Raw genomic sequence first — 24,643 nt, forward strand, 5'->3', positions numbered from 1 at the left:
GACGGGGCGGGGCGGGGCAGGCCGCGGTCCCTATAAACTCCGGGCGCTGCCGCGCTCCGGCCGGGCGGTGCGGTGCAGAGCGGCAGAGGCAGCGGGCGGGGAGCTGCCGAGGGGAGGTGAGCGAGGGCCGGCCGGTCCCTGTGCCATGCTGCCGCGGGACGTGAGGCGGGCTGGGGGGGCCGGGGCAGCTGCTGGGCACCCGGCGGAGGAGGAGAAGGAGGAGGAGGAGGAGAAGGAGGAGGAGGCGGGGGGGGGACGGGACGGGACGGGGCGTGAGCGAGCTCCATGGAACCAAGAACCAAAGTTTCCCTGTTGGCGACCCCGAGGCCGCTGGCAGCAAATGGTCGATCCGGCCGCGTTATCCCCGCTCTTCGGCGAGCTGTGCCTCTTACCTGCTCGCACAAGTTTCCTGGCGCCGGCTGCGTGGGTGCTGTGGCGTGAGTGGGCGCTTCTGGCGTGGCGAGTTCAGCCCCTTGGTTGGTTTTTGAAAGCAAAGAGGATGGTTTGTTTGGGCTTTTTTTTTTTTTTTCTTCTCAAGAAGGGGGTTTCCAGGCTGCTGTTTCGGCCCCATGTGGGCAGCCCCTGCTCCCTCTGCCTTCGGGTCCCCCTTGGGTCCCTGCTGCCTCTCCGGCCGGCGCGGAGCCTTCCCCGCTCCTTTGGCTTTGGGAGCTCTCGTTTCCCGGGCATCGGCTTCAGCGTAGGGGCTGGAAAACTGGGAAGCTGATCATTTCTTTAGTGCCTCTTGTCTGGTACGAGAAAGAGCTTGCTTTCCTTTTCTGTTGATAAAAATCGTCTAGTAATTGAGGTTTTCTTTACGTATCAAACGATAGGCAAATGGAATGTTTACAGCAGCTGCATTCCGGGGGAGCAAGGGATGTGTATATTCTCTTCTTGAAACGGGATTTGGGTGGTACTGGTGGCACTAAGTGCGTGTCGAAGCAGAGAAGTGGTGAGCTAGAACTCTCACCTTGGATCGCTTGTGAAATGTGGGACCCTGCTTCATGTCCGGAGTTCTGGGAGGGTTTGGAAAGTTCGCTTCAGGAGGCTTTTTCTCCGGGTTCAAATTGTTCAGTGTCTTGGCTTAGTGTTGTGCAACGCAGAAGATCTTCACAGTGAAGTAACACCTTTGGAAATAGCATTGTGCTAACAAATGGGTGTTAAAATGTCATGTTTGCCTTGTACCTAAAGAATGTTTATGAATCAGGGGTCTCGGTGAGATTTGTTTCTTTCTCCCTTTCTCATACCTGCGTGTAATTCTGAAACATGATGTGGGTTTTGTGGTTTTAATTGCCCTCTTGGGCAACTTCCTGAAAAAAAAAACAACTGGTAGACTGATGGTTTGTTTTGGTTTGGGTTTTTTTTTTTTTGGTCGGTTGGTTGCTTGGTTTTTTTCACTACGCTGAAAAATTACTTCCTCCTCTCCCTTCACTTTTCTCTTACTCTGCATAGGTATTAATGAGAAGCCTGGTTTTGTGGGGACAATTCACAAAACGTAGGAAGGTGTGAGCAGCTGTACCGGTGTGTACCTTTAAAAAAGGGGAAAAGCTGCAGAAATCCCCAAGCAAAATGAAAAGCAGCTTCATAGGTGCTGAGTGATCTGATGAGCCTTAAAGTGTGTGAGGTGAACACCAAATAAAAGGCAAGATGAATAAGTAGATTAATTCAGGTACATATAAGAAGTGCTAGCTTGGAGTTTTAGCATTTAGTTGTGTGTGATTTAATCAGTGATAATAGCAGCTGTTTGGCACAGAAGTGAACTTGGAGTAATCAATGCTAGCCTGCAGTTTCTTTGAAATTATGGACAAGTTGTGTGCCAGACAATCTGTCAGCAAATTTTGTTAGTGCTCTTAAGATGCTTAAAAGGTGCTTATCTGGACATTACCCCTGCATCTGCTACCTAGGTATTGGGATGTTCTCCAAACTCCTCATGGCTTAGAATGGTGATGTGACTATTGCTGTAGACAACTGTTTATTTTTATGTACCTTATGTGGGAAGTGATATAAACTCATGTAAGAGTGAAAAGGATAGAAAGCTGCAGTGGATTTTGCCTCAAGGTGTGTACATAAGTGTTGAAGCTTCTGTTTGGTGTTGTCATTGACAACCAGGAGAATAGTATGTCTTAGTGGCATGTGGAGACTTTTTACTGTGGGTCTCCAAATTGCACAGCTAGATGTGTTCCAGTCCTAAAGCTTCTTAACAGCATCCTGTTAGGCAGGAAAATGTCAAGCTGGAAGCCCAGTAAGTTGCACTGGGAATTTTTACACTAGATTGAAGTGTGGGTGTGGATGTTAATATGTAAAAATAACCACTTCACCTCATTGCTAGGATTTAAAATGGATACGTGTATAAATTGTGTGCCTCTGCAGTAAGGGAACAGTTCAGAGGGAACTCTGACTAGAATTTGTGGTGCTTTGATGGTGGGCTCAGAATCTACCTGGCTCAGGCAGCTGGTTGCAGCTCTTTGTTTCTTGCTAGGCAACTGCAGTGCTTGTGCTTGAAAAAGCTGAGCCTCGGTGGAAGGTTTTTCTTGGAAGCTGGAGTAGGGGTTTTCTGGACTGCTTGGATTGCTTAGTCACAAACATGCATGAGAGAGCATGCTTTTTAAATATTAATTAAGGGCAAATCCAGCCTAATCATCAAAACTCTTCCAGTTAGTTGCTCTGTTAACTGGATTCTCCTGTTCTTTAGGGTCAAAGGTTTTATACATGGGAAGACAGGGAAAAATCATCACTAGTCTGTAAAGTGTTGCTGGATACAGATGTATTTGTCTGCCTCCAGGCATCCTCTCAATTGCCTGTGATATAACTCACGGATCATGTTTTACAGCAAAGTACTAGCCTGTAAGTACCATGCAATGCAGTGCACCTGTGCTAGCTATAAATGACATTTGAATAAGCAGGGTGATACAAAGAATTGTCTCTTTAACTCTGGAGAGCAAGTAGCATGGTGGAACCAATCACCTATGTATGAATTTCAAGCTTGGCAGTGTAAATTAGGCAAATATGAAAACATAAGGATTTTAAAAATTAAAGTAAATAGTTCATGTGCATGAAAATACAAAAGAACTCAATATGTACAACCATGTACATGTTGTCCTGTGTGTGTCCTCTGCATTGTTTCAAATGATGGGGTGAGAAGGGACCAGAAAGACAGCAATAAAAGCAGCAGCATTCTGCAGCTATACAAATGTTTAGGCTGGCATGCTATGGAAAAAAAGCTGTCCTGTGTTCTGCTGTTTCCTGTCTCCTCTTCAGTACTGGAATCTAGCTCACTACTCAACTGTATGAATAATTCTGCAAGTGCAGAAGAGGTCACTGCTGAAGCTGGAGCCAGTGATCGTGGACAGGAAGAGGATGGGGCAATTTTACTGGCAATGCTAGTATGAGCCATAATTTCTGGAGCTGTTTGTCATGGCCTTGAAACACACTTAAGAGCTGACTGACATGCTTTATGGATCCTTTAGCACATCTTGAGCAGTGTCTGGCAATGCTAGGATTTTGGCAGCTACTGTATCTTATCTGTGGTTTGGTGTTCATCTTCAGTAACCAGAAAGGTGCTTTTTCTTTTCTTTTCAGGCTGAAATCTGGACGTGACTCACGGTAGGGTCTGATAAATGTTCCACAAAATGGTTTAAGTATGAAAGCATATTCATCTTGTGAATTCATCTCTGCAGTGGCAATCTCAGTCGTGCTGACTGTACTCAGAATCATGATGCAAACCAGATGCTTTTAGGCATCCTCCTGTTCTTTTCCTGGGCTTTAGAAGCAGTGATCTCAAGTTCTTTGTAATACCTTGGGACCTTGAGAACAATTATGGTCTGGTTACCAGTGGGTTCTGGACTGAAGACCCCTGCTCAAAGCTGAGGATACATAGTGGCGTGCAGGTAGAAACTGCTCATGAGAATTATTTGTTGTCAATGGACTTAAGAGTTGTAAATCACACTGGGGTTTCCAGTAGCAGCACTGAGAAATGTTGGTGCACCTTAGCTCTCTTTGCTCAGCTCATCTGTAGATGATAGGAATTCCTGTTCATCATCTGTGTAGCTTGGACTAAGCTTCTTAGCTTAAATTTGTTTCTGAAAACACATTTCTTAAATGTTTTTCTTATTATTGAGCAATTTTAGCTTTAACACATATATAAGTACTGCAGAAGGGCATAGTAGTACTTAGTGGTGATCCTTGCTTCTGAGATGGCTGCCATCTGGTATGAACTTCTGCTCCCAAAGTTTGTGAAAGTTTTTTGGTGTCTTGCTGTAATAGGAGAAGGGTCAGTGTCAGTCATTGTCTGGACAAATCACAGGTACAAAACCTAGAGGAGAACTGAATTATAACTCTTAAATTTTCCTCTTGCATTCTCTTATTGTCTTACTTTACATCCTTAAAGATCCTACATCCTCAGAAGTCCTACATGGAGGTTGATGGACCTCTTAGCTGTCTGTCTCCGTCCTGCGTGCCTTCCTCTTCCAGAAGGAGTAGTTCATGGAGCTTTCTCAGCACTGAAGGAAGCTTGAGGCCTCCAGCTGCTCTGGCAGCTCACTTTAAGAGGCTGCTTTCTCAGCTAATTGCCTGCTTCCTCTGCTGAGCTTCTCATCTGGGTTACAGAAATAGCACTGGGCTGTTTGGAGCCGTCTCGGCCAAGGCAGCTCACACCACTCAGGCTGCAAACTTTCAGTGTGAACTGAATCAGATGGTTTCATGCACCAGGTCGTGACCTGCTCTTGCAGGAATTTTGTGCATGGTTCGTGTTCAGTCGAAGCTTTTTTCCCGTGAAAATGGAGATTTGCCTTTCTAGAAACCTGTATTTAGAGCCAGTGAGGTTAATCGGTTAGTGAGAACCAGATGAATGAAAAGGGCATTTTTCTTAAGTACAGGTCTTCCTAATAGCAGTAAATTCCCTTATTAAGTGGTTAATACAAGTTGTCTTTCACATGACTGCAGAGGTGCCTATTTGAGTACACAATTGGGGTTTCCAACATAAAGCTTCATTCCTGCATGCTTACTGGGTGTGATTTCTGCATCCATACAGCATCTGTCATTTCTGATGCTTTGGGTGGTTCTGCTCCTGAAGCTAGGGAGGAGAAAAGATGAATTTAAGTAACTGCCTTATATGGTGTAAGGAAAAATGTCAATATCCCTGTCTGTTTCTTTGTGTAACTTGTAAGAGAGTTCTGAAGTGGTTGAGAAAAATCCACTAGAAAACTAGTTTCTAATGTTTCTGTGACTTTAAGTGTGTTTCAGTGATACTGACCTTATGTCAGAAAATAATATTCTTTCATCTTAAATATTAATAAATGTAATCTTTGGCTACAATACACTTAAATAGTTATATTAGCATTTCAGATGAAACAAGGGTGTCTAAAATCACTTGCACATAGGAAGTGGTTGATTAGTAATGTACAGTATGATTAATAAATAAAAGCTTAGTCACCCATGACTTTGCAGATCACCAACCACAAATGTAGTAAATGCTTAGAACACTGCTCCTGATCTCAAAGTATTTTGTCAGATGGTAGCATTCCCTAGAGACGAATGCTTTATTTTTCAGGTCTTGGGTGTCTAAGGTTGTATGAGTCCTTATTTTGAACAGAGGATGCTGCAGTTCCCATTTATTTTTATGGTGACATGGGTGTATTAAATAAAACTGTAATTTTATGGAACTGCCAGCGATGTTATTACCATAGCCTTACCCCTTGTAGGAGGAAGAATAAGAAAAAAGTTAGTAAGACCAAGTTACTTGGATTATTTTAAGTGGTGCTTCTTAAAGGCCCTTTGGAAGATGAAGAGCCTGGCTCTTGTGAGCAGGTGAGCATCTCTAACCCAAGCATGCATAGGCTTTGGTTTAGGTACCAGGTGGCTGCTGTGTCCTGCTGCCCCATCTTCCCATGAGTATACAGAAATCATTGCTACATAGCCCCATTTTCACTTGTGCTGTAGACCCATACTGAGTAATAGGGTGTGGAATAATGGAAACTGGGCTTTGTAGGGTGTTATTTAATAGGTAGCACAAGTGTTCTCTAGAGTAAACCAAACCTAGAAAGTGTAGGATCTGAAGGTAAACAATCAATTATTTTCCACTCTGCAGCAACTGACGTGCCTTGTCAAAGCTCTGCTGAAATTTTCACTATTGATTTGAGGACTTGATTCAATGTCTTTAGCTTTTGTTATATTTTACGAGGTTTTTTTTTTCTTTGCTTGGTTGCTCTCTTGGTTTGAGTGTTACAGATAAAGGGGTTTTGAAGCCTTCTGAGGAAGGAATGTCTACTGGGAAGTTCCTTGTTCCATCTGCTCCAAGTGTAATGCAGTCTCAGGGTGACCATAGAGTCATCTCTCTGAGGCTGTTTCTACTCTCTCAGCCTGGTATGTCCAGGAGACAGGGCACTTGTAACTTGGTCAGAAGGTTGAAATTTACCTGCAGAGAGAAGGAAGAAGTCTCAGTTTGTTCTGCAGGGGTGTAGAGGTGTGAGAGTCCCAGTATCTGACAAGTCCTGCAGCAAATGGAAATGACTCAAGGTACTGAGCTTCCCTTTAACATTCTTTAAGGAATAAGGTCAAATACTGGGTCAAATAGTCAAATAAGGTCAAATAGTGGGGGCTAAGTTACCTGGTAAGACACTACTAGGCCAATATCTTGTGGAGCTACTACATAAATCTGTACTTACACAGCCTACTACCAAAGAGTGAATACCCTGCACATTATTGTTGGGAACTTGCAGTGCCATAGGTTTTCCTTCGGCCCTTAGTGAGCCTGGACTTGTATAGGGAGCACTGCACATGTCCAATAAATGTGGGAACTGTGGTTCCACAGACTTTTCTTTCCCAAAAACTTAAAATGGGAGCCTGGGTTTTGGACCTGCTACTAAGTTTTAGGCAAATGTTTTAATTATTCAAAGCATCGTTCACTCTATTGGAGTGAATCCAGAGCAAGAGTGTGTAGCTTCACTGCCACGTTGTGAAACACTACTGTGCTGCATCTTTTTGGGAAACTGGTTCTGCAGCATTAGTCATGATGGGCTGACTGTCCCATGCTGTTTCTTCATTATGTTAAAATCACCACATTGCATAAAGAACTTAAGATCAACAAACCCACTTCTTTAATAAAGTAAATTAAAACCACAATTCTCTTTAATCTTTCTGATACTCTAAGACTTGATAATAGATCTCGGAGAAGTGTGTGGAAACTCTTGCTTTAAATACAGGAGTAAATAATGCAGAGACATGTTAACAGTAGTTGTTGACATAAGGAGAAAATACAGATACAATTTGAAAATTGTGATAGAACTGTAAAGTCCCAGAATTGCCTTAGTAAGGCCCCTGCCCTGTGATACCAGCAAACTGTATTTGCCTTAGGAAGCAGAGCCCAGGTTGGCTTTTTTTAATTTCTTCATAAATGAGGGATAGAAGTAGAAACAAACAATACCTGAAGGGCTGTCTGCTTTCTTGAAACTCTGAATAGTGTTTGTGTAGTTGTAGTATGGTTACAATTGAGTGATGAAATGAAGAGCTGGTTAACTTTCCACAGACCAATTTCACATCTCGCAGTGAACTACCACGAGGGCACCACCAAATGATGTAGAAGATGGATAGTGGTGAGAAAAATGAGTCTGTCTTATGAACTGGAGACCAAGCTGTAAATGCAGGTTGTCTTTCTGTCCTTCATGCTAAATGGCAACTCTAAAGAAGTGGTTGTCTGAACTCTTCATAAAGTACTAAACTCTAATTTTCTGCTTGTGTGGGAGCTGTGCTTGGACACAGAGATGGTTCCTATCTGGAGACAGTCAGGTTTCCAAGCCAGTGCTATGCTGGGAAATTCCCCCTTGGCAGGGAAGGCTGGTTGGACACAGCTGAAAGGGAGGCATTCCAGATGGAGATGGTCCATCTTGAAACACACACAGATGCACTAACGAGCTGAGAATTAGAAAAAGCAGAGAAAGGAATCGGGTTGAGAGAAGAAAGCCTCAGAACCGGTACCATGATTTTTTTTATTTTTTTTTTTTTTTTTTTTTTTTTTTTTTTTTTTTTTTTTTTGCAAAGTGCAACCAATGCTTTAGTGCCTGAAGTCAGAGCAATATCTGAACCTGCACAATGCTTTCTTTAAAAAAACTTTCAGCTTTTTACTACGTACTTGTTATGGTTCTCTCACGTGGACATCTGTTTTGTGTGTTCAGTATTTTTCATGTTACCTGACATGTTAATACAATGTTATGGGGGATATCTGGAGTCTTCTCTCACCTCTTAAAAGCAAGAAGCACTCAAAGAGTTGTTAGACAGAGGTAAAGAGCCATATTCAGTATGTACCAGAAAACCCTGAGGAAGGTGAAACATTGACAGTTCTGTGTGGAAGAAGTCACTTCTGAACTCGTCTGCATTCAGACTGTGGGTCCTGCTGCTCCAGATCCAAAAGTGTAGTTAGGTGGAGCTGAGGTGGGAGAGGGTACTGAACCTGAAGGCTTTGGGATATAAGAGGCTTAGGTAGAAAAGGAGTTGTAAACACCTGTGAGGGGGAGAAGAAAAGCCTCCCAACAGGCTTGACTGTTTTAAAACGCTGCCAAGTGTGCATCATCTGATAAACAAGACCCAGCATGTGACCTTCCCATTGCAACCAGAGTGGTCCTATTGCTTTGGAGAAACAATTGCCATGTGTTCAGCCAGCTCCTTAAATGGCTCTTAACAAGTTTGTTAGAGTATTTATTCAGTCCTGCTGAAGGGAGTCGAATGCCTGAAGTGAAACTGCTTTCTTTGGGTTCAGGTGTCAGCAGAAATGAGTTGTTTAAATTTGTAGCACAGATGGCACTGACAAGGAAACATCAATGTCTTGGACTTGGAGATGTCCTGGACTCTTTGTCCCAGGCCAAGCTTCTCTGGGCACACAGGCTGCCCAGTGCTTGCCACATGGACTTGAGGGCTCTGAGCTTTTTGGGTGCATCCCAGTGAGACCAGCACTGCTGCAAAACTTGCTTTTTAGTTTTACTGCTTAGCTGCTCTTGCTGCTGGTTTGGTTACAGTTCTTCACAGAAGTGAAATCTGGTGTCTAAACTGCCTTATGCCTTGGTATGTCTCTAAAGAAACTGCAGAACCCATCTTGCAACTGCAAGAAATGAGTCTTCTGGGTTTTACCTTACTGGTGTTAAGTCAGAGTTCAAGATAAATGCTTGGAGGTGTCTGATAGGATCCTAGCATACATACAGTACTTGATGCAGTCAGTACAGATAGATAAGTCCTGTGCTCAGTGCTACTTCTTCCTCCATTCACTTCAAAGTGGTTTTTGGGGTCTCTGGGACAGATCTTTTCTGCAAGTTATATTTTAAATCTTGATATTTTTGAGCATATAATTTCACCTCTAATCTTGGACCAAACTAACTTCTCTTTCTCTTGAGAAGAGTGCAGCAGCTGTCAGGCACTCAGAAATTAAAGTCTTTCCTTAGCTAATCCTTTCTGGAGGAGGATCTCTGTGCTCATCAGCTTTTTTGTGCCTGGGGCTGAAGGTAACTTCTCCCAGCTCCACCAAATGTCTTTCTAGACCCAGATTAAGCAGTCTGTAGTCAAGTAACTTAGCTTTTTTACCAATCATTCTGAAAATGCAGGCCAAAAGCATCGTGTCCTCTTTGTTGGAAGAAATACTTCCATAATAACTTCAGCCAAAAACTGAAACTCTGTATTATGTGGGTGATGCCTGGTGAGAGTGGAGGATGCTGCCTGGTGCAGCTGAGGGTTCATGTCTGCAACAATCAGCTGGAGGCTGAGATCATCTGGAGATGGGTAGCCTGAAGACATTCTGTCACCTGTCAGGAATGAACACAAAACTACCAGTGCAGATACAACATGCTGTAGTGTTCCTTTCCTGCCTTCCCCAGAGCCCTGTGCTTGACTGGATTACTCATTTTAAAATATGCAGCAGCTTAAACTAGGCTCTGCAGTTCTAGGTTGTAACTCCTAATTCAGTGTGGTGTGCAGGAATTGCCAAGGTGCTTGATGTAGTCCTCAGTACATTTTCTGTGGCCAAGGCATCCCTCATACAGCTGCATGCATGACACTCACCTGTTTTTTTCAAAAACTGTGTCATCAGGCTTAAGAACTGGATTTGCATAAAAAATTCTATTTGCCTTTTTTTATTGTCCTCTAGATGCATTTCTTTTGCTCAGTGTCAGTATATTCATCGTCTATTTAGAAGTTGTGGGATGTTGTACTTCCTGTAAATTCTCAATCTAAGAAGTAGGCAGCCTACCTTGAAGAGAGATTTATTTGTTTTTTATTCCAGCATCTTTCAAAAGCCCACACTTATGTAAATGATTTTGCTTGTACACCTTCTGCCTTCTCAGTTAACTTCATAAAAATAAAAATATAAATGCCATAGGCAAAGAAATGCCTGGCTTGTATTTTTTGTTTGGCTTTCTGAAGCATTAGAATAAAATCTAACTATCACTGAGCTTTTAGCTTCAGCATTATGAAAGCTTGTTGAAAGCTTGTTGGTATTCTGTATAGCAGGTCAACTGTTTCCCATCCTACACATCCTACATCCTTTTGGAATTTTTTTTCCTTGCACTATACTTAAACTGTTTTTTCAGGTTATGCAAATGTTCTTCTTGTTACTGAAATGCACAGAAGTTGAATACACTGAAACCCATGCCAGAAACATTAATAACCTGAATGCCACTTCTGCTTGAAGGTGAAAATAGCTCCTCGGTTAGCTGGTTAACCTCTGCAGGGCCAAGAAGTGACTGCTCTGTAACTAATGCTGAAAAGCAGTTTTATTCTGCTGTGCTCAGGGCACTGCCCAGCTTTGTTCCACTTACTGAGTAGGTGTCTGCTAGAGACTGTGCTCCCAAATGGAGACCAACCTGCCTTAATGGTGTAGCAGCAGGGAGAGGTTAGGAAAGCACGGAGACCTTTGGGAAAGCCAGGTGCAGGAGGTGCTTTTCCCTGAGTCTGAAAAAGCCAACTCCAAATTCTGCAGCAGTGGCCTTGGGAGCAGAGAGGGGATGGTGTGGCAAGGGCTTCACGGGTGTTGTGGGGAAAATGCAAGGCTCTTGGTGGCTGTTGCACAGTCTGACAGGGGCTGTCACCAGTGAATTAGAAAATTTGGGACTTGCAAGGTGGAGAGAAATATCTGACTTAGGCTTGTGCTGATACAATGCATAAATGACAACGAAACCTTGTTTTATTTGGTTTCATAGAAATATCACTCCTGTCTTTTGCCTTATTAATATGCTTCTGGCAGTGTAATGTGTCAAGGATAGATATGCTCAAAATAGCCCAAGCTCTTCTGGTTTGCTGGTTGGATCAGGTGGAGCTGCCTCAGTCAAAAGCAGGGTTTTCAATTTACAGCTCAAACTGTGTGCTCTGATTGCCTGGTCTGTGACTGTCCCTGGGCTCCTTCACTACTTGGGACAGGCACCAACATTAACTGCTTGATTGCTTGTGAGGCCTCTACTAAGAATCTTAATAGTTCTGAGAACTTTTTTGTGGGGTTTTTGTTGGTTTTGGGTTCTGTTTGGGTTTGCTTTGTTGTTTGGTTTTTTTTTTGCCAATTTACTAGTTAAAGGTAAATATTTTTGTTAATATTTTGGGATTAAGAATTTTTATTTAACCTGCCCCTTGTGTTTCTGGGTAGGGAGAAGAAGAGCCACCAAACCACCAAAGAAAACTCTGAAACCCAAAACCTAAGCTTCTCTTGGAGTGGCCAACCACACTTGCCTTACTGCGAGGCAGCATTGCCATCTGCATAAAGCTGGTGCCTCCCAGAAGGAAGCCTTCCCTTTCAAGAAAACCAGATATTTTGGGAGGTTTGTTTGTGCTAGTATCAAAGAACTCTGAAGAGTAATACTCAACAGTTTTAATTAAAAAAAAAATTTAATAAAATACAGGCTCCCTTTCCCTGTCAGGCTGCTGGTCCTGCTACAGGCAGTGGTGTGGGGTGCAGGAGGTGACTCCCATAATCTGCTCAGGGGGGTCAGGGTTAGGGTTTTTCTCCTGCAGGTCACAGCTGCAGCCAGTCAAATCCAGTCTAGTTTTCAGAATAAGCTTTGAGTAGTGCCAGCTTATGGTAGTGACTCTAGAATGGTTTAGGGAATTAGCAGGTTGATGGGAAAGTTGGTTAATGAGTGGGAGAGCTGTTGACCTGCTTGGTAGAGCAGCCTTTTTGCTTTTCCTTGCATAACTTTTAACAGTCCAACAGGTTCTTCTGGTCACAGCTATACTAAGAGTTGGGTTTGGGGGAGAAAGATGTCTCAACTCCTGTCTTATTTCATGTTCAGCATTTGGATTATTCTGTGCTGCAGCAGAAAACTTTGATGAAGCCAACTGTATCCCCTGAAATGGTGCAGTGGAACTGCTGTATTTGTGACTTTCAGGTTGTTTAGCAGTTAAGATACATGATATTAAGGGATGATTAAATGGATCTGCACCAAGAGCAGCTGCTTTCCTGGCAATGCAGTGCTCTGGCACAGCTGTAGGCTGTGGGATGGCAGGGGCAATGCATGGGGGAGGTGGTGGAGAAGGCTCTGCTGAAACATGCTCTCCACTTCAATAACTCCTGGAGCCAGAAATTGAAGTGTATGCTGCTGAGCAGAGGGCTCAAAGGGAGGAGACACCTGTTTTGAGGTTTCCATGTGGTATGCAAAGGATGTTTGATTCAGGTGTGTACCTTCTGCAGTTGGATTTGCCTCTAGTGAGCTAGGGAACAAGTTGGTCCCTTGGTGTTTGAGATGAACCTCTGAGTGTACCCTTGGAGCACCAGAGTCAGCTCAGTGAAGGAGCAGGCTCACTTATTGGTCAGCAAATGGAGCTCTGGACTACTGAACAGTGCAAATAAAATAAAAATGTTTTCATTGAACTTCTCAAGGGTGAGCAGGGAACCTAATTTAATGAAATGGGAGATTATTGTGTAGCTGTGTGAGGAAGAAATACAGCCAAGTAGTTTCAGTTGCCAGTGTTTAAGATCTGGGCTTGGTTCTCTAATCATTTGCTGAGAGGTCCTGAACAAACTGTTGCTGGTACTTGTGCTTGAGTTCCTAGGAGGTCATGGGTGTAACGATACTGAGTTCTGTTGGGTATTAGATCTGCAGATGAAGATTGGCCCACTTGGAATGTGAACTTCCTCCTGTTAGCTGCTGAATTTTCTTCAATGGAAAAGCACAGGCTAAAATCCAAACTTAACCTTGCATTTTGAAATCTTAAGTGTCATCTTCTGTTCTCTCATTTTGGAAAATGCCAATTATGCAGCTGTCTCATTGTTCTGGGGAGGTCTAAGTTCCCAGAGCAGAAGGTCTGTTTGCATGTGTGTTTGTGCTTCTGTTTTCTGTAGGAAAAGTTCTAAAGAATGTGTTGTGCATACATTTTAGTTATCTTACCCATGCCACAGGTCCTTCCTATCACTAATATATCCTAGAGAGCAGTTTGAATAGAATGCCAATATTCTGTTTAACTCAAACACAAACCTCTGTGTGGTGGCAGGTAGTCTCCCAATTTGTTGGCTCTTGTGCTGTTATAGTCACTGATCTTGAGCTATATTATGGTTATCTATGCTTCTGGAAGCCCCTAGACCTAAAATACTGGATGAAGTAACATGCAGGTGAGTCCCATTGCCAGAGCTCTGAATGGTGTGTGGAGTTTATGCAAGACTTGCCTTCTCTTTACATAAATAAGAAATTAAATTGCAAGTAAAAATGCTGCAATCATGCAAGCTGACCTGACTTTCCCCTCTTGTTCTCTTCCAGGTATCTCTAACCCGAAATCATGAACTGGCACTTCCCTCTTCTCTTGGTTCTTGGGACTTTAACTTCAGTATGTTCCCAGTTCAGTTTTTATCCTCTGGAGGAACTTAGCTCAGATGTTGGAATCCAGGTCTTCAATCAAATAGTGAAAGCCAAGCCTCAGGACAATGTTGTTGTTTCTCCTCATGGGATTGCATCAGTCCTGGGGGTGTTGCAGCTGGGTGCTGATGGCAAGACAAAGAAGCAGCTGACAACTATGATGAGATACAGCGTAAATGGTCAGTGATTTGTAAGGTGGTTTTGGGTGTGTTTTTGGTCAGAATCTTCATGCTCTTTTGAGATGGCTTTCAAAGTGTGGTAGATTGCATCATACACCAATTAACTCTGTTTACCAAAGCACAAAATGGACGTGTTTGAAGTTAATTGGCAATTTGAGTATGGAAGTGTAGATACACTTGAACTGGCTTATAAACAGCTTTGCTAATGACTTCAGGGTCTGGCTGCAACTGCCTTCATCCCTGCAAAATTGATTTCCCAGAACAGTGTGAATGGTGGTCCAGTGCCAGCGCTGTGCAGGAAGGCTGCAGAATCCCACTGCAGCCTGTGCCAAGCCATCCTTAATGTGCTACTCCCTTAGACAACAGAGCAAGAGAATATTTCTTGTCACATTGAAAGCAATGCAAACTCTTAAGCGTACGGTTGATACTTTCATTTTTATCATCTTCAGCTTTGTTCACTTGTGTTTTTGCTGTCAGGATCCCTGAATCTGTAGTTCTTGTAGTGCCCTCTTCAAGCAGCAGTTTCTGTTAGTCTCTGTGCCTGACATTGCATGCATCTGTGTTTATATTCCTCTGCCAATGTCTGCCCCTCAAGAGGGAGTAGGCTGAAGGTTCTTGCTGCTTTACTTTGCATGCTGAGTATTGCTGTGAGCGTTTGCCAGCAAGACTTAACATCTTAGTGCCAGCATTCTGCCTTCCAGGAATAGGATACCCTCCAAGAGGTAAGTGCACTTTTAAATCCTGAGCAGGATTGCCATATAACATGTTGTCCTGTCTTCATGTGCTTTGCTGTTTTGGTTCTGGGTTTCAAGTGCAGCAAAATGATTTGTCAGACTGTAGATTTAAATCTCTCCATGAGACAACCAGCTCAAAGAGCGTATGAATTCTCAAAATAAAAAGTACTTGAAAAATGGAGGCAGCTGGTTTTATTTGGCCTGTGCATTATCTAATCTTGGCTGTGACACACAGAGGTTCTCAAACTCCTTAGAAGGTAGCTAGTCCCTTGTTCTAGAGACTTGTTACAGGATGCTACATATCTCTTTGCACAGATCTCTGCTCTTGTTTACGATTACCTTACAGTCCTTTGGCAACTACAGCAACTGCTTCTTTGGGAAGGTAATAGTTGGAAAGTATTTAATTTATCTTTAGCTGTCTTTTAATGCAATTTAGCAGCTGGAAGCAAAGAGGAGAGCCAGCATCATGAGACCAGCCAGCTCTCCCCGGACCACAAGCAAGTGCTCCGTGGACCACCAGTGGTCCACAGAATACAGTTTGAGAACCTCTGTTATGGTATGTTCTCCAAAAGAATTTGCCCATAATATTGGAGAGTGAACATGTAGGAATTCACACAAATGGTATTGCTGAAGCATTCACAATACATGAAACAGCAAAGCCATCTGAGGCTTTTTCTAATATGCAGCTAAGAGAATAACTATGAACTAACTTAGTCCCTCATATTTCTTAAGTCTGTCTACATAAGGAAGCAAACTGGAAATGTTTCTGTCTAAATGATATTGGGGAAACAAAAGAAGCCCATAAATAACCACTGTAAAAAACAGCCACCAAAGGATCCTCTTCAATAGAATGGTTGCAGGTGAAGTTACTTGCCTGGCAGCAGCATTCCTGTGTAGACAAGCACTCACTGATGAGCCATAACACTGGGGAGAACTGGGCATGGTGAACACAGCAGTTCTCCTGTGCTGCCTGATGGCTTCTTGTGTACAGTGAAGGAGGTGGCAAGCACTTGATAGAGTCTGCTTCCAGGTCCTAAGGATCTTGACTGGATCTTCTCACTGGAACTGAACTACTCACTGGGACCTACTGCTTTCTCTTTTTCTTTTTTCAGTCAAACTCATGTGTAAAGGGATTGCCTCCTGCTTCTAGCTGATTTTGGCCAGAACCTAATCTGTAAGGAAACTAAGACTTGGCTTGAACCTCGTAGGAATCTTGACAGCTTCCTTTGTTCTCCAGCAAATGGAAAGGAAGAATGATGAGAAAACTAGTTTTGCTTTGCACTCTGAGGTTCAAGACCACCTCTGTAATCCTGCACAGCTGTGAGTGAGCAGGCAAACCCCTCACCTTGCTGTGTTGCTGTCACTCAACTGACAAGTGACCTGGGCATGGCATATGATATGAAATACACTTTGGAACAGTCTCCTCTGTGGAAGAGAGTGGTTAGTAGAGCCACATGGAGACTTGAACTCAAATATTATCCCTAGCACTGTCCATAGCACTTAGAACTGAGAGCTAGAGGGGCAGTGGGCATCATGGTGAAGACCATGTTTTTGCTGGGAAGTGTTGTTCAGATGAGAGATCAAAAATTGTTATTTTGGAAGGCCTCTCACTGCCTGCTTGTGTCTCCTGTTCTAGTCTAGCACTTAAAATGTCCGATCTTTCATGTCATTAGTAGCTGCATATAAAGTAACTGTTTGTTCATCATCTTATTCTAAATTAAACTTGCTGTTCTTTTCAACTAGGAGTTGGTAAAGCCTTAAAGAAGATAAACAGGCTCATAGTCTCAAAAAAGAATAAAGACATTGTTACAATTGCTAATGCAGTGTTTGCAAAGAATGGCTTTAAAATGGAAGTGCCTTTTGTTACAAGGAACAAAGAGGTGTTTCAGTGCAGTGTCAAGAGTGTGGACTTTGAGGACTCAAATGCAGCATCTGATTCCATCAACCTGTGGGTGAAAAATGAAACAAGGGGTGAGTATTAGTGAGTGCTTTCTGTGCATGGCAGGGGATGCTGTGCAAGACCTCTTGAATTCAGTTGGAAATACTGGGGAAAGGTGGAGAGAGAGAGAAAAAGCTCAGTCTTGCATCTGCAAACTGTCTTGAAGCTGACATGATTTAGAGCTGTTGGGGCAGGAATCTGCAGTCCCAGTGCCCCAGCAGATGCCTGTCTGGGGGCTTTCAGGGAAGATGGGCACTGTGTGTGCCCATCTGTCTGTGGGATGAGGGTGGCTTCTGCTGTTTGTTGCCTTCATGCAACCTGTGAGAAATCTGAGCAAAGTTCTCACTTTGGAGCTCTCTTTTTTTCAGACAAAAATACTTGAGAGCAACTCAGATGCTAGACTTGGAAAATCAAGACTTGTGGAAAGCTGTAGAGCACTTCATCTTTTGTTCTATTTCCTTAAACTCCTGCAAGATATGTCTATGTTTAGTGGATATTTTTAATTAACCCTGCCTTGAGAGGATTCCCAGTGGTTCAAGCCTCTTGGCACCTAGTTGTTAGGTTTACATATGTTAAAGCTAGAGATGATGTTTAGCAAGATATTTATAATCTAGGTGAATTATACGTTTGGTATTTTGGAGTTAAAACCAGTGCCTCCTAGATGTGGGGAGCCTGTTGCTGATGAGGTTGGATGTGGTATCTGTGGAATGAGGCTGTCAAATTCTTCCTCTACTACTTCACAGGTTTTGCATAGCAATGTTGCAAGTAGGGATTGAATGGGGAAGTGTTTCAGCTGAAACTGTTACCACTGGAACATGCTCAGTTTGATCTGCTAAGTACTGGGAAGGTTGAGGCCCTGTTGGTTATAACATCAGTGTATTGATTAGCAAAATCTTTTCTAAGTACCCAAAGGTTTACATTTTGACAAAGAGCTTTCTCATTGGCTTTATGAACCTAAAATGTATCAAGCCCATGAGGAGTTGGCCTGAAGTAATAGGTGCTTCGGGTTCTCTACCAGAGGTTGGGGAATGTTGTGACAGCAAATTCTAAGACTTTCTTTCTTTCTTCTAGGTATGATTGATCAGGTTGTAGCTCCAGAGGATATTGATGTTGGTTTGACTAGACTGGTTCTGGTAAATGCTGTGTACTTCAAGGGTTTGTGGAAGTCACGATTTCGGCCGGAAAACACAAAGAAACGCCCGTTCCATGGAGCTGATGGCAAAACCTACCAGGTTCCTATGCTGTCCCAGTTATCCATCTTCCGCTGTGGTAAGCAGGAGTAACTCCCACCACCACTGATTGTAAAAATTTGCTCATTTCCTTCAAATTGAAACGAGTTTGCTGTACCTGTTAGATGCAAAGGTGTTGTTTGTTGTAGCTTGGGTAGAAGGCTTTGTGTCACAGAAGTATCTGCTGTGTGGATGAGCTTGCTGTGCAAGTTATTTAACAGTTGCTTAAGGTTAAGTAGCCTGACAAAGTACTTGCCTTATCCTGCTGTCTTGATAAAACTGAAAACCTAAAACACCCAAAGTGAATACTCTGCATGTTACTTAAAATTTGCAGTAGGAAGAATTTTATTTTTTTTTTTTCCTTAAGGACTGAGAATGAAAAAGACTGCCAACAGATACAGAACACAAAGATTTATCTGGCAATGAGCTGTATATGAAAGAAAGACTGGATTAGAATTTTACTGTATAATAAAGAAATGGCACTTTTACAGCCCCCAGTCCTGGGGGAGCCAGAGGAGCACAGGGCTAGTAGGTTGGCTGTATCACTCTCTGAAGGTGTGAAGCTGCTCTTAAAATTCAGATTGAGTCACAAGTGAAAAGAAGTTCTGCAGGTTCAGCCAGACTTCCATCAGAGACTCTCAGAGCTGACATAAGCAGCTGGATTTGACTGACAATGTACTGCAGAGCTTCAGCTTTGCAGCCCTACGGGAATTTTATTGGTCAGAGTAAGATTGAAGCTCTGATTAAAGAACATTTTCTGTTGCATTCTTCCAAGAAGAGAGCAGTGCTGCTTCCATATGTATTAAATACAGCTTGGGAAACACACCTTGGAATACAGCTTGTGTCTTTTAATGCTTGGTTTTACTGTCAGTGGTACTCAGCTAATATTAGTAGATTTGTATGAAAACGAACAGCTGTAAATTTCTTTCCCAGACCCATGCATACACTACAGCAGATGTAATGAAATTTATGAGAACTGCTTGAAATCAGTTTGGGGAAGTGAGGAAGCCTACTTGCAGTGTATATTTCTTACCTGTGGAGTTTGAAAGAAGTTGATAAGAAACTTGCTGAAGCCTGTCTTAAGTTGTCTTAAAGGCTTGATTCTCATGCTGGTTAAAAACTCTATTATGTTTAAGCTAGAAAAACTATTGAGTCTAGAAAAAAACCAAGAGAAATACTATGGAGTGAGGATTGTAGGTTGGGTATCTCTGGATGCCTGAACACAGGGCTTCTATCTTATTCATGCTTGCAAAGGATCTTGAAAAGTTAAAATTTCTTGAGCATCTTAAATTCCAGCAGTTGATGGTGAAGATGAGTTTTCTTCCTGTTGGAAATGCCACAATAGGAATTATAATAGCATGTAGCAGATGAGGAAGGTAATATCTGTTGGACATATCACCTTTTGTTACTGTTCTCTATCTGACTTAAGCAACCAGTATTTTGATCTGTAGGCCCTAGACTGAGAACCACTGTTATAATAGAAGGAGATAATTAAACTGCCAGGTTTGACACAATTTGTCCAAAATAAGTGAAATAGTGCCAGGTTTCCAGCAATATGAGCTCAGTCAAGGCTGTTTATGTGGCCCTGGCAACAAGATTAAATTTCTAATGAAGATGTAGTTTTCCAGCTTGCTGACAAGTGCAGACTTACATGAAGAAAGGAGAAAGATAATAAGATTTTATTGCTCTCCAAAAACTTTCCCAGAAACCCTGTCTGTAGGTAAACTGACAAGTTTTCACTTGAAACTCCTATAAAAAGCATTTGCTTCCTAGTCACATGGCAGAAATCCCACAGTAACCAAAGGGAACTTGGAGGAGGAGAGGGTTGCTCAAAGCAGTCCTCTCAGCACTTGCAGCAAGTGATGGAGATGTTACTGTCTCACTCCTCCTCATCTCCTTGGCCTCCTCCACTGCCTTGCAGTGCCTGCTCTCCACTGCCTTGAAGGACTACAAAGACTTCTTCCTAATGAGAATCCTTATTACACAAGAAAATTTAAGTAAATGCAACAGACTACTTCAAACAGGAGCTCTTCCAGCAACTCTGGAAGGAAAAAGAGCTTGCCTTCCATATCTCTTCAGTTAGGAAAGATATTCTGCTGCTTTTTGGTGCTGCTTCTTTGTTGCTGCTTGGTCAGCTCTGGATCTGAGGTAGAGATCCATCTGATTCACAGACCTGGCAGTTTCTAACACAGTTGGTTTATCCCTCTGGGCTGCTGAAGTTTGGGAAACACGCATATCAAATTTAAATGAGTATTTGCTTCATGGTATCATCCTATCTGTGCTTTTTGGCAAGCTTAGCATCTGTACAGACCCCGTGCCACTTCTGAAGGGCTGCCTCACAGGAAGGCAGGCAGTCTGTGACTCTTTTTGGAGTCAGTTTTAAGATGTAGGCAAAGCTTTCTGAACAGACTAGTACAGCAGGAGGTGTCTAAAAGTGAAGCAGTGATTTTAAGGCTGTGAGAATTACTGCTCATTGGCTTTGTGTTTTTTTGTTTTTTTTTTTTTTAGGCACTACAAGTACTCCAAATGAGCTGTGGTATAATATCATTGAGCTGCCATATCATGGTGAAATGATCAGCATGCTGATTGCTCTGCCCACAGAAAGCACAACACCTCTCTCTGCCATCATTCCCCACATCAGCACAAAAACAATAGGGAGCTGGATGACAACCATGGTAGCAAAAAGAGTGCAGGTTATTTTACCCAAGTAAGTGCTAATATAATCCATTTTTCCCTCAGGGTCTGTTTTGGGAGTCATGTATCTTCCCCCTCACCCATGAGAGAGTGCTTAAGGCAACTTTCCTGTATAATATTTAACACCTCCTGTTGCTTGTTCCAACTAGATTTACAGCAGAAGCAGAAACAGACTTAAAGGACCCACTGAAGGCACTTGGAATTACAGATATGTTTGACCAGTCAAAGGCAAATTTTGCAAAAATAACAAGTAAGTAATTATTATTTTTTGAAATCCGTGGTGGTCCTTCTTCATAGTTTTTGGCACTAAATAAAGTGCTTCTTTATGAATGAAGTTGTCTGTTGTCTTGGGTAAGTGTTACCATGACATTGGGGCAAAGTTCTGGTTTTGTGGCCAGCCAAGCAGGGCCACTTGCTTCTGCTGAGCACTGCAGTGGCTTTTTAACTCTTGCCTTGCATTAGAGCAGTAAGTCATGTTGGTCAGCCTCCTACAATTTGGTATTAAAAACTAAGGGTCTCAAGCATTGTTTAAAATCTATAGCAGGACTTCTGACAATCCTGTACCTTAGACTATGGCAAATACTGCAACAGCAGTATTTAACTTTTCCCTGAAGGATGTGTTTAATGACTCAAGTTTCTTGAGCTGTAGAAAAGCTCAAGAACTAAATTCATAGTTTAAGGAAGTGGACCAAACCAGAGCTATAACTATGAGTATGTGAAAGTGGGGTGTAAGCACTTTTAAATGGCTTTAAAATGCCATTTTGTTTGTTCTTGCTTTTGTTAAAGTGCTGGTCAGGTTCTACAGGGAGATCTTGTGCTGGCTTAATTTGAAAACAAATTTCTGTGTTTCAGTGAAAGCAAGGTGTCTTGCTAAATGCTTTCCCCCTCTGATACTGTGATACATGGGAGTGTCACTTCAATTCAGATAGCCCAGTTTTTTCAGCCATTTGTTTATTTAAAACTAAAATTGCAAGTGAACGCTGCCAACATAACATGAAATAAGAAAACCTGGTTAATTAGGAGGAGGGAGAAGTAAGGTTATTTCTTGTAATTACAAACTTTATTCCCTATTTCTTGTAATCACAAATACAGTGACTGGATTCTAGGATACTGCCAGTAGTGTTCTTCACCACAACTTCAGGATTATAGCAGCTATGATTATTCTTAGCCATAAAAGTGTAGCTGTTAGTTATAAGGTACTTCCAGTAAAACTAATTGCAAGAGTGCTGAAGTGCTGTTCTCCTTGGGTTTTTCAGGAACAGAAGGCCTTCATGTGTCTCGTGTTCTGCAAAAAACAAAAATTGAAGTTAGTGAAGATGGAACCAAAGCTTCTGCAGCAACAAGTAAGCAACTCTACTGCTGGCAGACTAAGGAAAACTAGATTAGAAGGGTGTACCACTAAGCAAAGATAGGCCATGGTGAGACCATTGCAGGAATGTGATCTGGCTTCATAAAAATCCATCAACTGATCTAATCTGTAGTTTCCCAAGGAAATCCCAACTTGATCAGACCATTGGTGTACTCTAAGGAAAATTAACATGCTTCTAAGCAAGTCTCTTCTAATAGCTAACACTGTGGCCACCAAGGCAATGTTCCTGGCTAACCAGGTGGCAAAGAAGACAAAGTTTCTTCAGCCCAAGATGTGCTTCCAGCTTTCTGTGTCTCTTGTGCCTTTTTAATATAGAAGCATAGAATCACAGAATTGGCTGGGTTGGAAGGGACCTCAGATCATCAAGTCCAGCCCTTGATCCACTCCCCCCGTGGTTCCCAGCCCATGGCACTGAGTGCCACATCCAGTCTCTTTTTAAATATCTCCAGGGATGGAGAATCCACCACTTCCCTGGGCAGCCCATTCCAATGTCTGATCACCCTCTCCCTAAAGAAATTCTTTCTAATGTCCAACCTAAACCTCCCCTGGCACAACCTGAGACCTCTTGTGCCCTCTTGTCTTGCTGAGAGTTGCCTGGGAAAAGAGCCCAACCCCCCCCTGGCTCCAACCTCCTTTCAGGGAGTTGTAGAGAGTGATGAGGTCTCCCCTGAGCCTCCTCTTCTCCAGCCTCAACACCCCCAGCTCCCTCAGCCTCTCCTCATAGGATCTGTGCTCGAGTCCCTTCACCAGCCCAGTTGCCCTCCTTTGGACCCGCTCCAGCACCTCAATCTCCTTCCTAAACTGAGGAGCCCAGAACTGGTTCCTGTAAGAATAATGTGTGACCTGTGTGGCCTTAAATGTCCAAGTTGGTAGATCTTAGGCATTTGTCTCTACCAGTGAAAGCTGCTAGGATGCCCTAGGAAGCTTTGATAGGGGATATAATGTGTTGCTGTATTTGCTTTGTCTAACTTTAAACCTTCTCTGTCTTGCAAGCTGCAATTTTAATAGCCAGATCATCCCCTCCTTGGTTCATAGTAGACAGGCCATTTGTATTTTTCATCCGGCATAATCCTACAGGTAAGCAGCATTTATATGTTATGGTTTTTTTGCTTATAAGCTGAATATCAGCTATGCAAGAGAGATGAAAGTAGTATGGAGCTAATGAACAACTATTGCTTTAAAAAAAAGCCTGCAAGTGTATTTTAATGTCTTAATATTAGATTCCTTTGTTTGGAATACAACTCGGAATGGGAAAAAATGCAAGTATTGGCTGCCAAGTTAACAGAAACAAGCATGGCAGGTTCATAAGTGTAAAAGAACAGTCTTTAATACTCATAGGTCCCCTGAGTGCAGGGAAAATAACTCTGTTACTGATAGTGAACTGGTGAATAGGAACCAGCTTTCTGATGGGAGGTAAACCAGTGCTTGGTCAATAGCTAGAAAAGGGGATTTGAAGGGGTCTGGGGCTCCCTGGCCTGTTACAAACAGAAGTGAGTATTGAAACATAGCAATCATTGTTGCTTTGCAGTATGGTTTGACTCCTAGCACTGAGCTGCCCCAGTTATTTTTAATAACTCATCTGCTGCTTCCAGTGACGTGGGGGTGATAGATCTGCTAGTGAGTAGGGAAGCAGATGCAGCTGCCAGCACTGGGGGAAGTGGAGGCTTCTGGCAGCAGTCCCTGTCCTGAGGCTCCACAGAGCATCAACAGAACTGTGTGTCTCTAGAAATGAGCTGGCCACCTATCCAAACATATGCTTCCCTGGGAATTCCAAACTTGAGGGTGGATGGACAGGACTGTGATGAGGTGGCTCAGCTCTGTGGCCTTCGTGCTTTCATGGAAAAGTTTTAACTCTGCTCGCAGACTATGGTAATCCTTGTTTTTGCTTCATCCCTCAGGTACAATCTTGTTTATGGGACAAATAAACAAACCTTGAATGTGGAAAAGACTTTCTTCAAGAAGTAAACACTTCTGTGACACACCCCTGTTCTGTTAAATATTTTGTATGCTACTCTTTGACTTCACTCGAGCTAGTTTTAACCACTGACCAGGTTTTTGAAACAGGAGTCAACGTAGTTCTGGCTTTGTGGGGAAAAACAAAAAATTGAAAGCTACAGTATCTCTTCAAAATGTTTAAAAGATTCTTAAACTACTGAATGGTTACCTATGCTAACAAACTTTTGAGCTTTTTCTGTATCTACTAAGAATTTTATGTATGGCTTTTGTGAGAGGATTTTAACGAAGAATGATAAATGTTTCTATTAATGTTGGTTTCTTCTTGTGTGTGGAAAAGGTCTAATTTTGTAGATACTGCCTATCAAGATTACTTTTGGTTCTTGAATATCTTGGTATCTGGATATTCTTGGTAGAAATAGATTAAAAGTTCTAGCAAGTTTTATTTTATATAGTGCATGTATCACTGAGTTTTTAAAACTGATGTGGTGTTAGATATACATCACATTGTCCTGTCTTACTGTAATGTAAACTTGTCATTGCTAGTATACACTTTCTATTGGATTTAAATTTTATATTTGTTTTTGTACAAAGGAAATAAAACTGCATTATGAACAGTCAGTATTGTGGATCACTGATGGGTATTTGGTCCAGAGTGCTGTGAAGTACTTGTTTCAGACTTCTGAGGGAGGTAAAAAAAAAGGTGTTTTGTTGGGTGTGTTTGGTTGGGTTTTTTTA

The 24,643-nt window shown here is 42.5% G+C and overlaps 2 protein-coding genes across 5 annotated transcripts in view; one reads left to right on the plus strand and one right to left on the minus strand.

The window, feature by feature from the left end:
* Window positions 1–24,643, minus strand: part of LOC139799655 (uncharacterized) — a 152,422-nt gene that overhangs the window by 73,233 nt on the left and 54,546 nt on the right. The window lies entirely within an intron of this gene.
* SERPINE2 (serpin family E member 2) lies at window positions 67–24,526 on the plus strand. 4 transcript variants are annotated; one of them, XM_071751798.1, is made up of 10 exons: window positions 95–116; window positions 13,713–13,987; window positions 15,158–15,277; window positions 16,465–16,692; window positions 17,732–17,929; window positions 20,398–20,596; window positions 20,733–20,833; window positions 21,840–21,926; window positions 22,946–23,029; window positions 23,851–24,526. In XM_071751798.1, exons 2-10 carry the CDS (start codon window positions 13,732–13,734, stop codon window positions 23,886–23,888), a joined length of 1,311 nt encoding a protein of 436 aa, XP_071607899.1. In that variant the 5' UTR covers window positions 95–116; window positions 13,713–13,731; the 3' UTR covers window positions 23,889–24,526. The 4 variants fall into 4 exon arrangements, with proteins under 4 accessions (XP_071607902.1, XP_071607899.1, XP_071607900.1 ...); XM_071751799.1 differs by lacking the exon at window positions 95–116 and adding an exon at window positions 11,664–11,780; XM_071751801.1 differs by lacking the exon at window positions 15,158–15,277 and having other exon boundaries at window positions 67–116.

The sequence above is a fragment of the Heliangelus exortis genome, chromosome 9 (genome assembly GCF_036169615.1).
Source record: "Heliangelus exortis chromosome 9, bHelExo1.hap1, whole genome shotgun sequence".
NCBI classification, from domain to species: domain Eukaryota; kingdom Metazoa; phylum Chordata; class Aves; order Apodiformes; family Trochilidae; genus Heliangelus; species Heliangelus exortis.

What these genes read in the sequence shown, in the direction of transcription:
- SERPINE2 (XM_071751798.1), top strand. Translation starts at nt 13,732, where the DNA reads ATGAACTGGCACTTCCCTCTTCTCTTGGTTCTTGGGACTTTAACTTCA. An exon ending in GTTTGAGAACCTCTGTTATG is followed by an intron (nt 15,278 to 16,464) that starts GTATGTTCTCCA and finishes CTTTTCAACTAG; the next exon opens with GAGTTGGTAAAGCCTTAAAG. An exon ending in CAAAGCTTCTGCAGCAACAA is followed by an intron (nt 21,927 to 22,945) that starts GTAAGCAACTCT and finishes CTGTCTTGCAAG; the next exon opens with CTGCAATTTTAATAGCCAGA.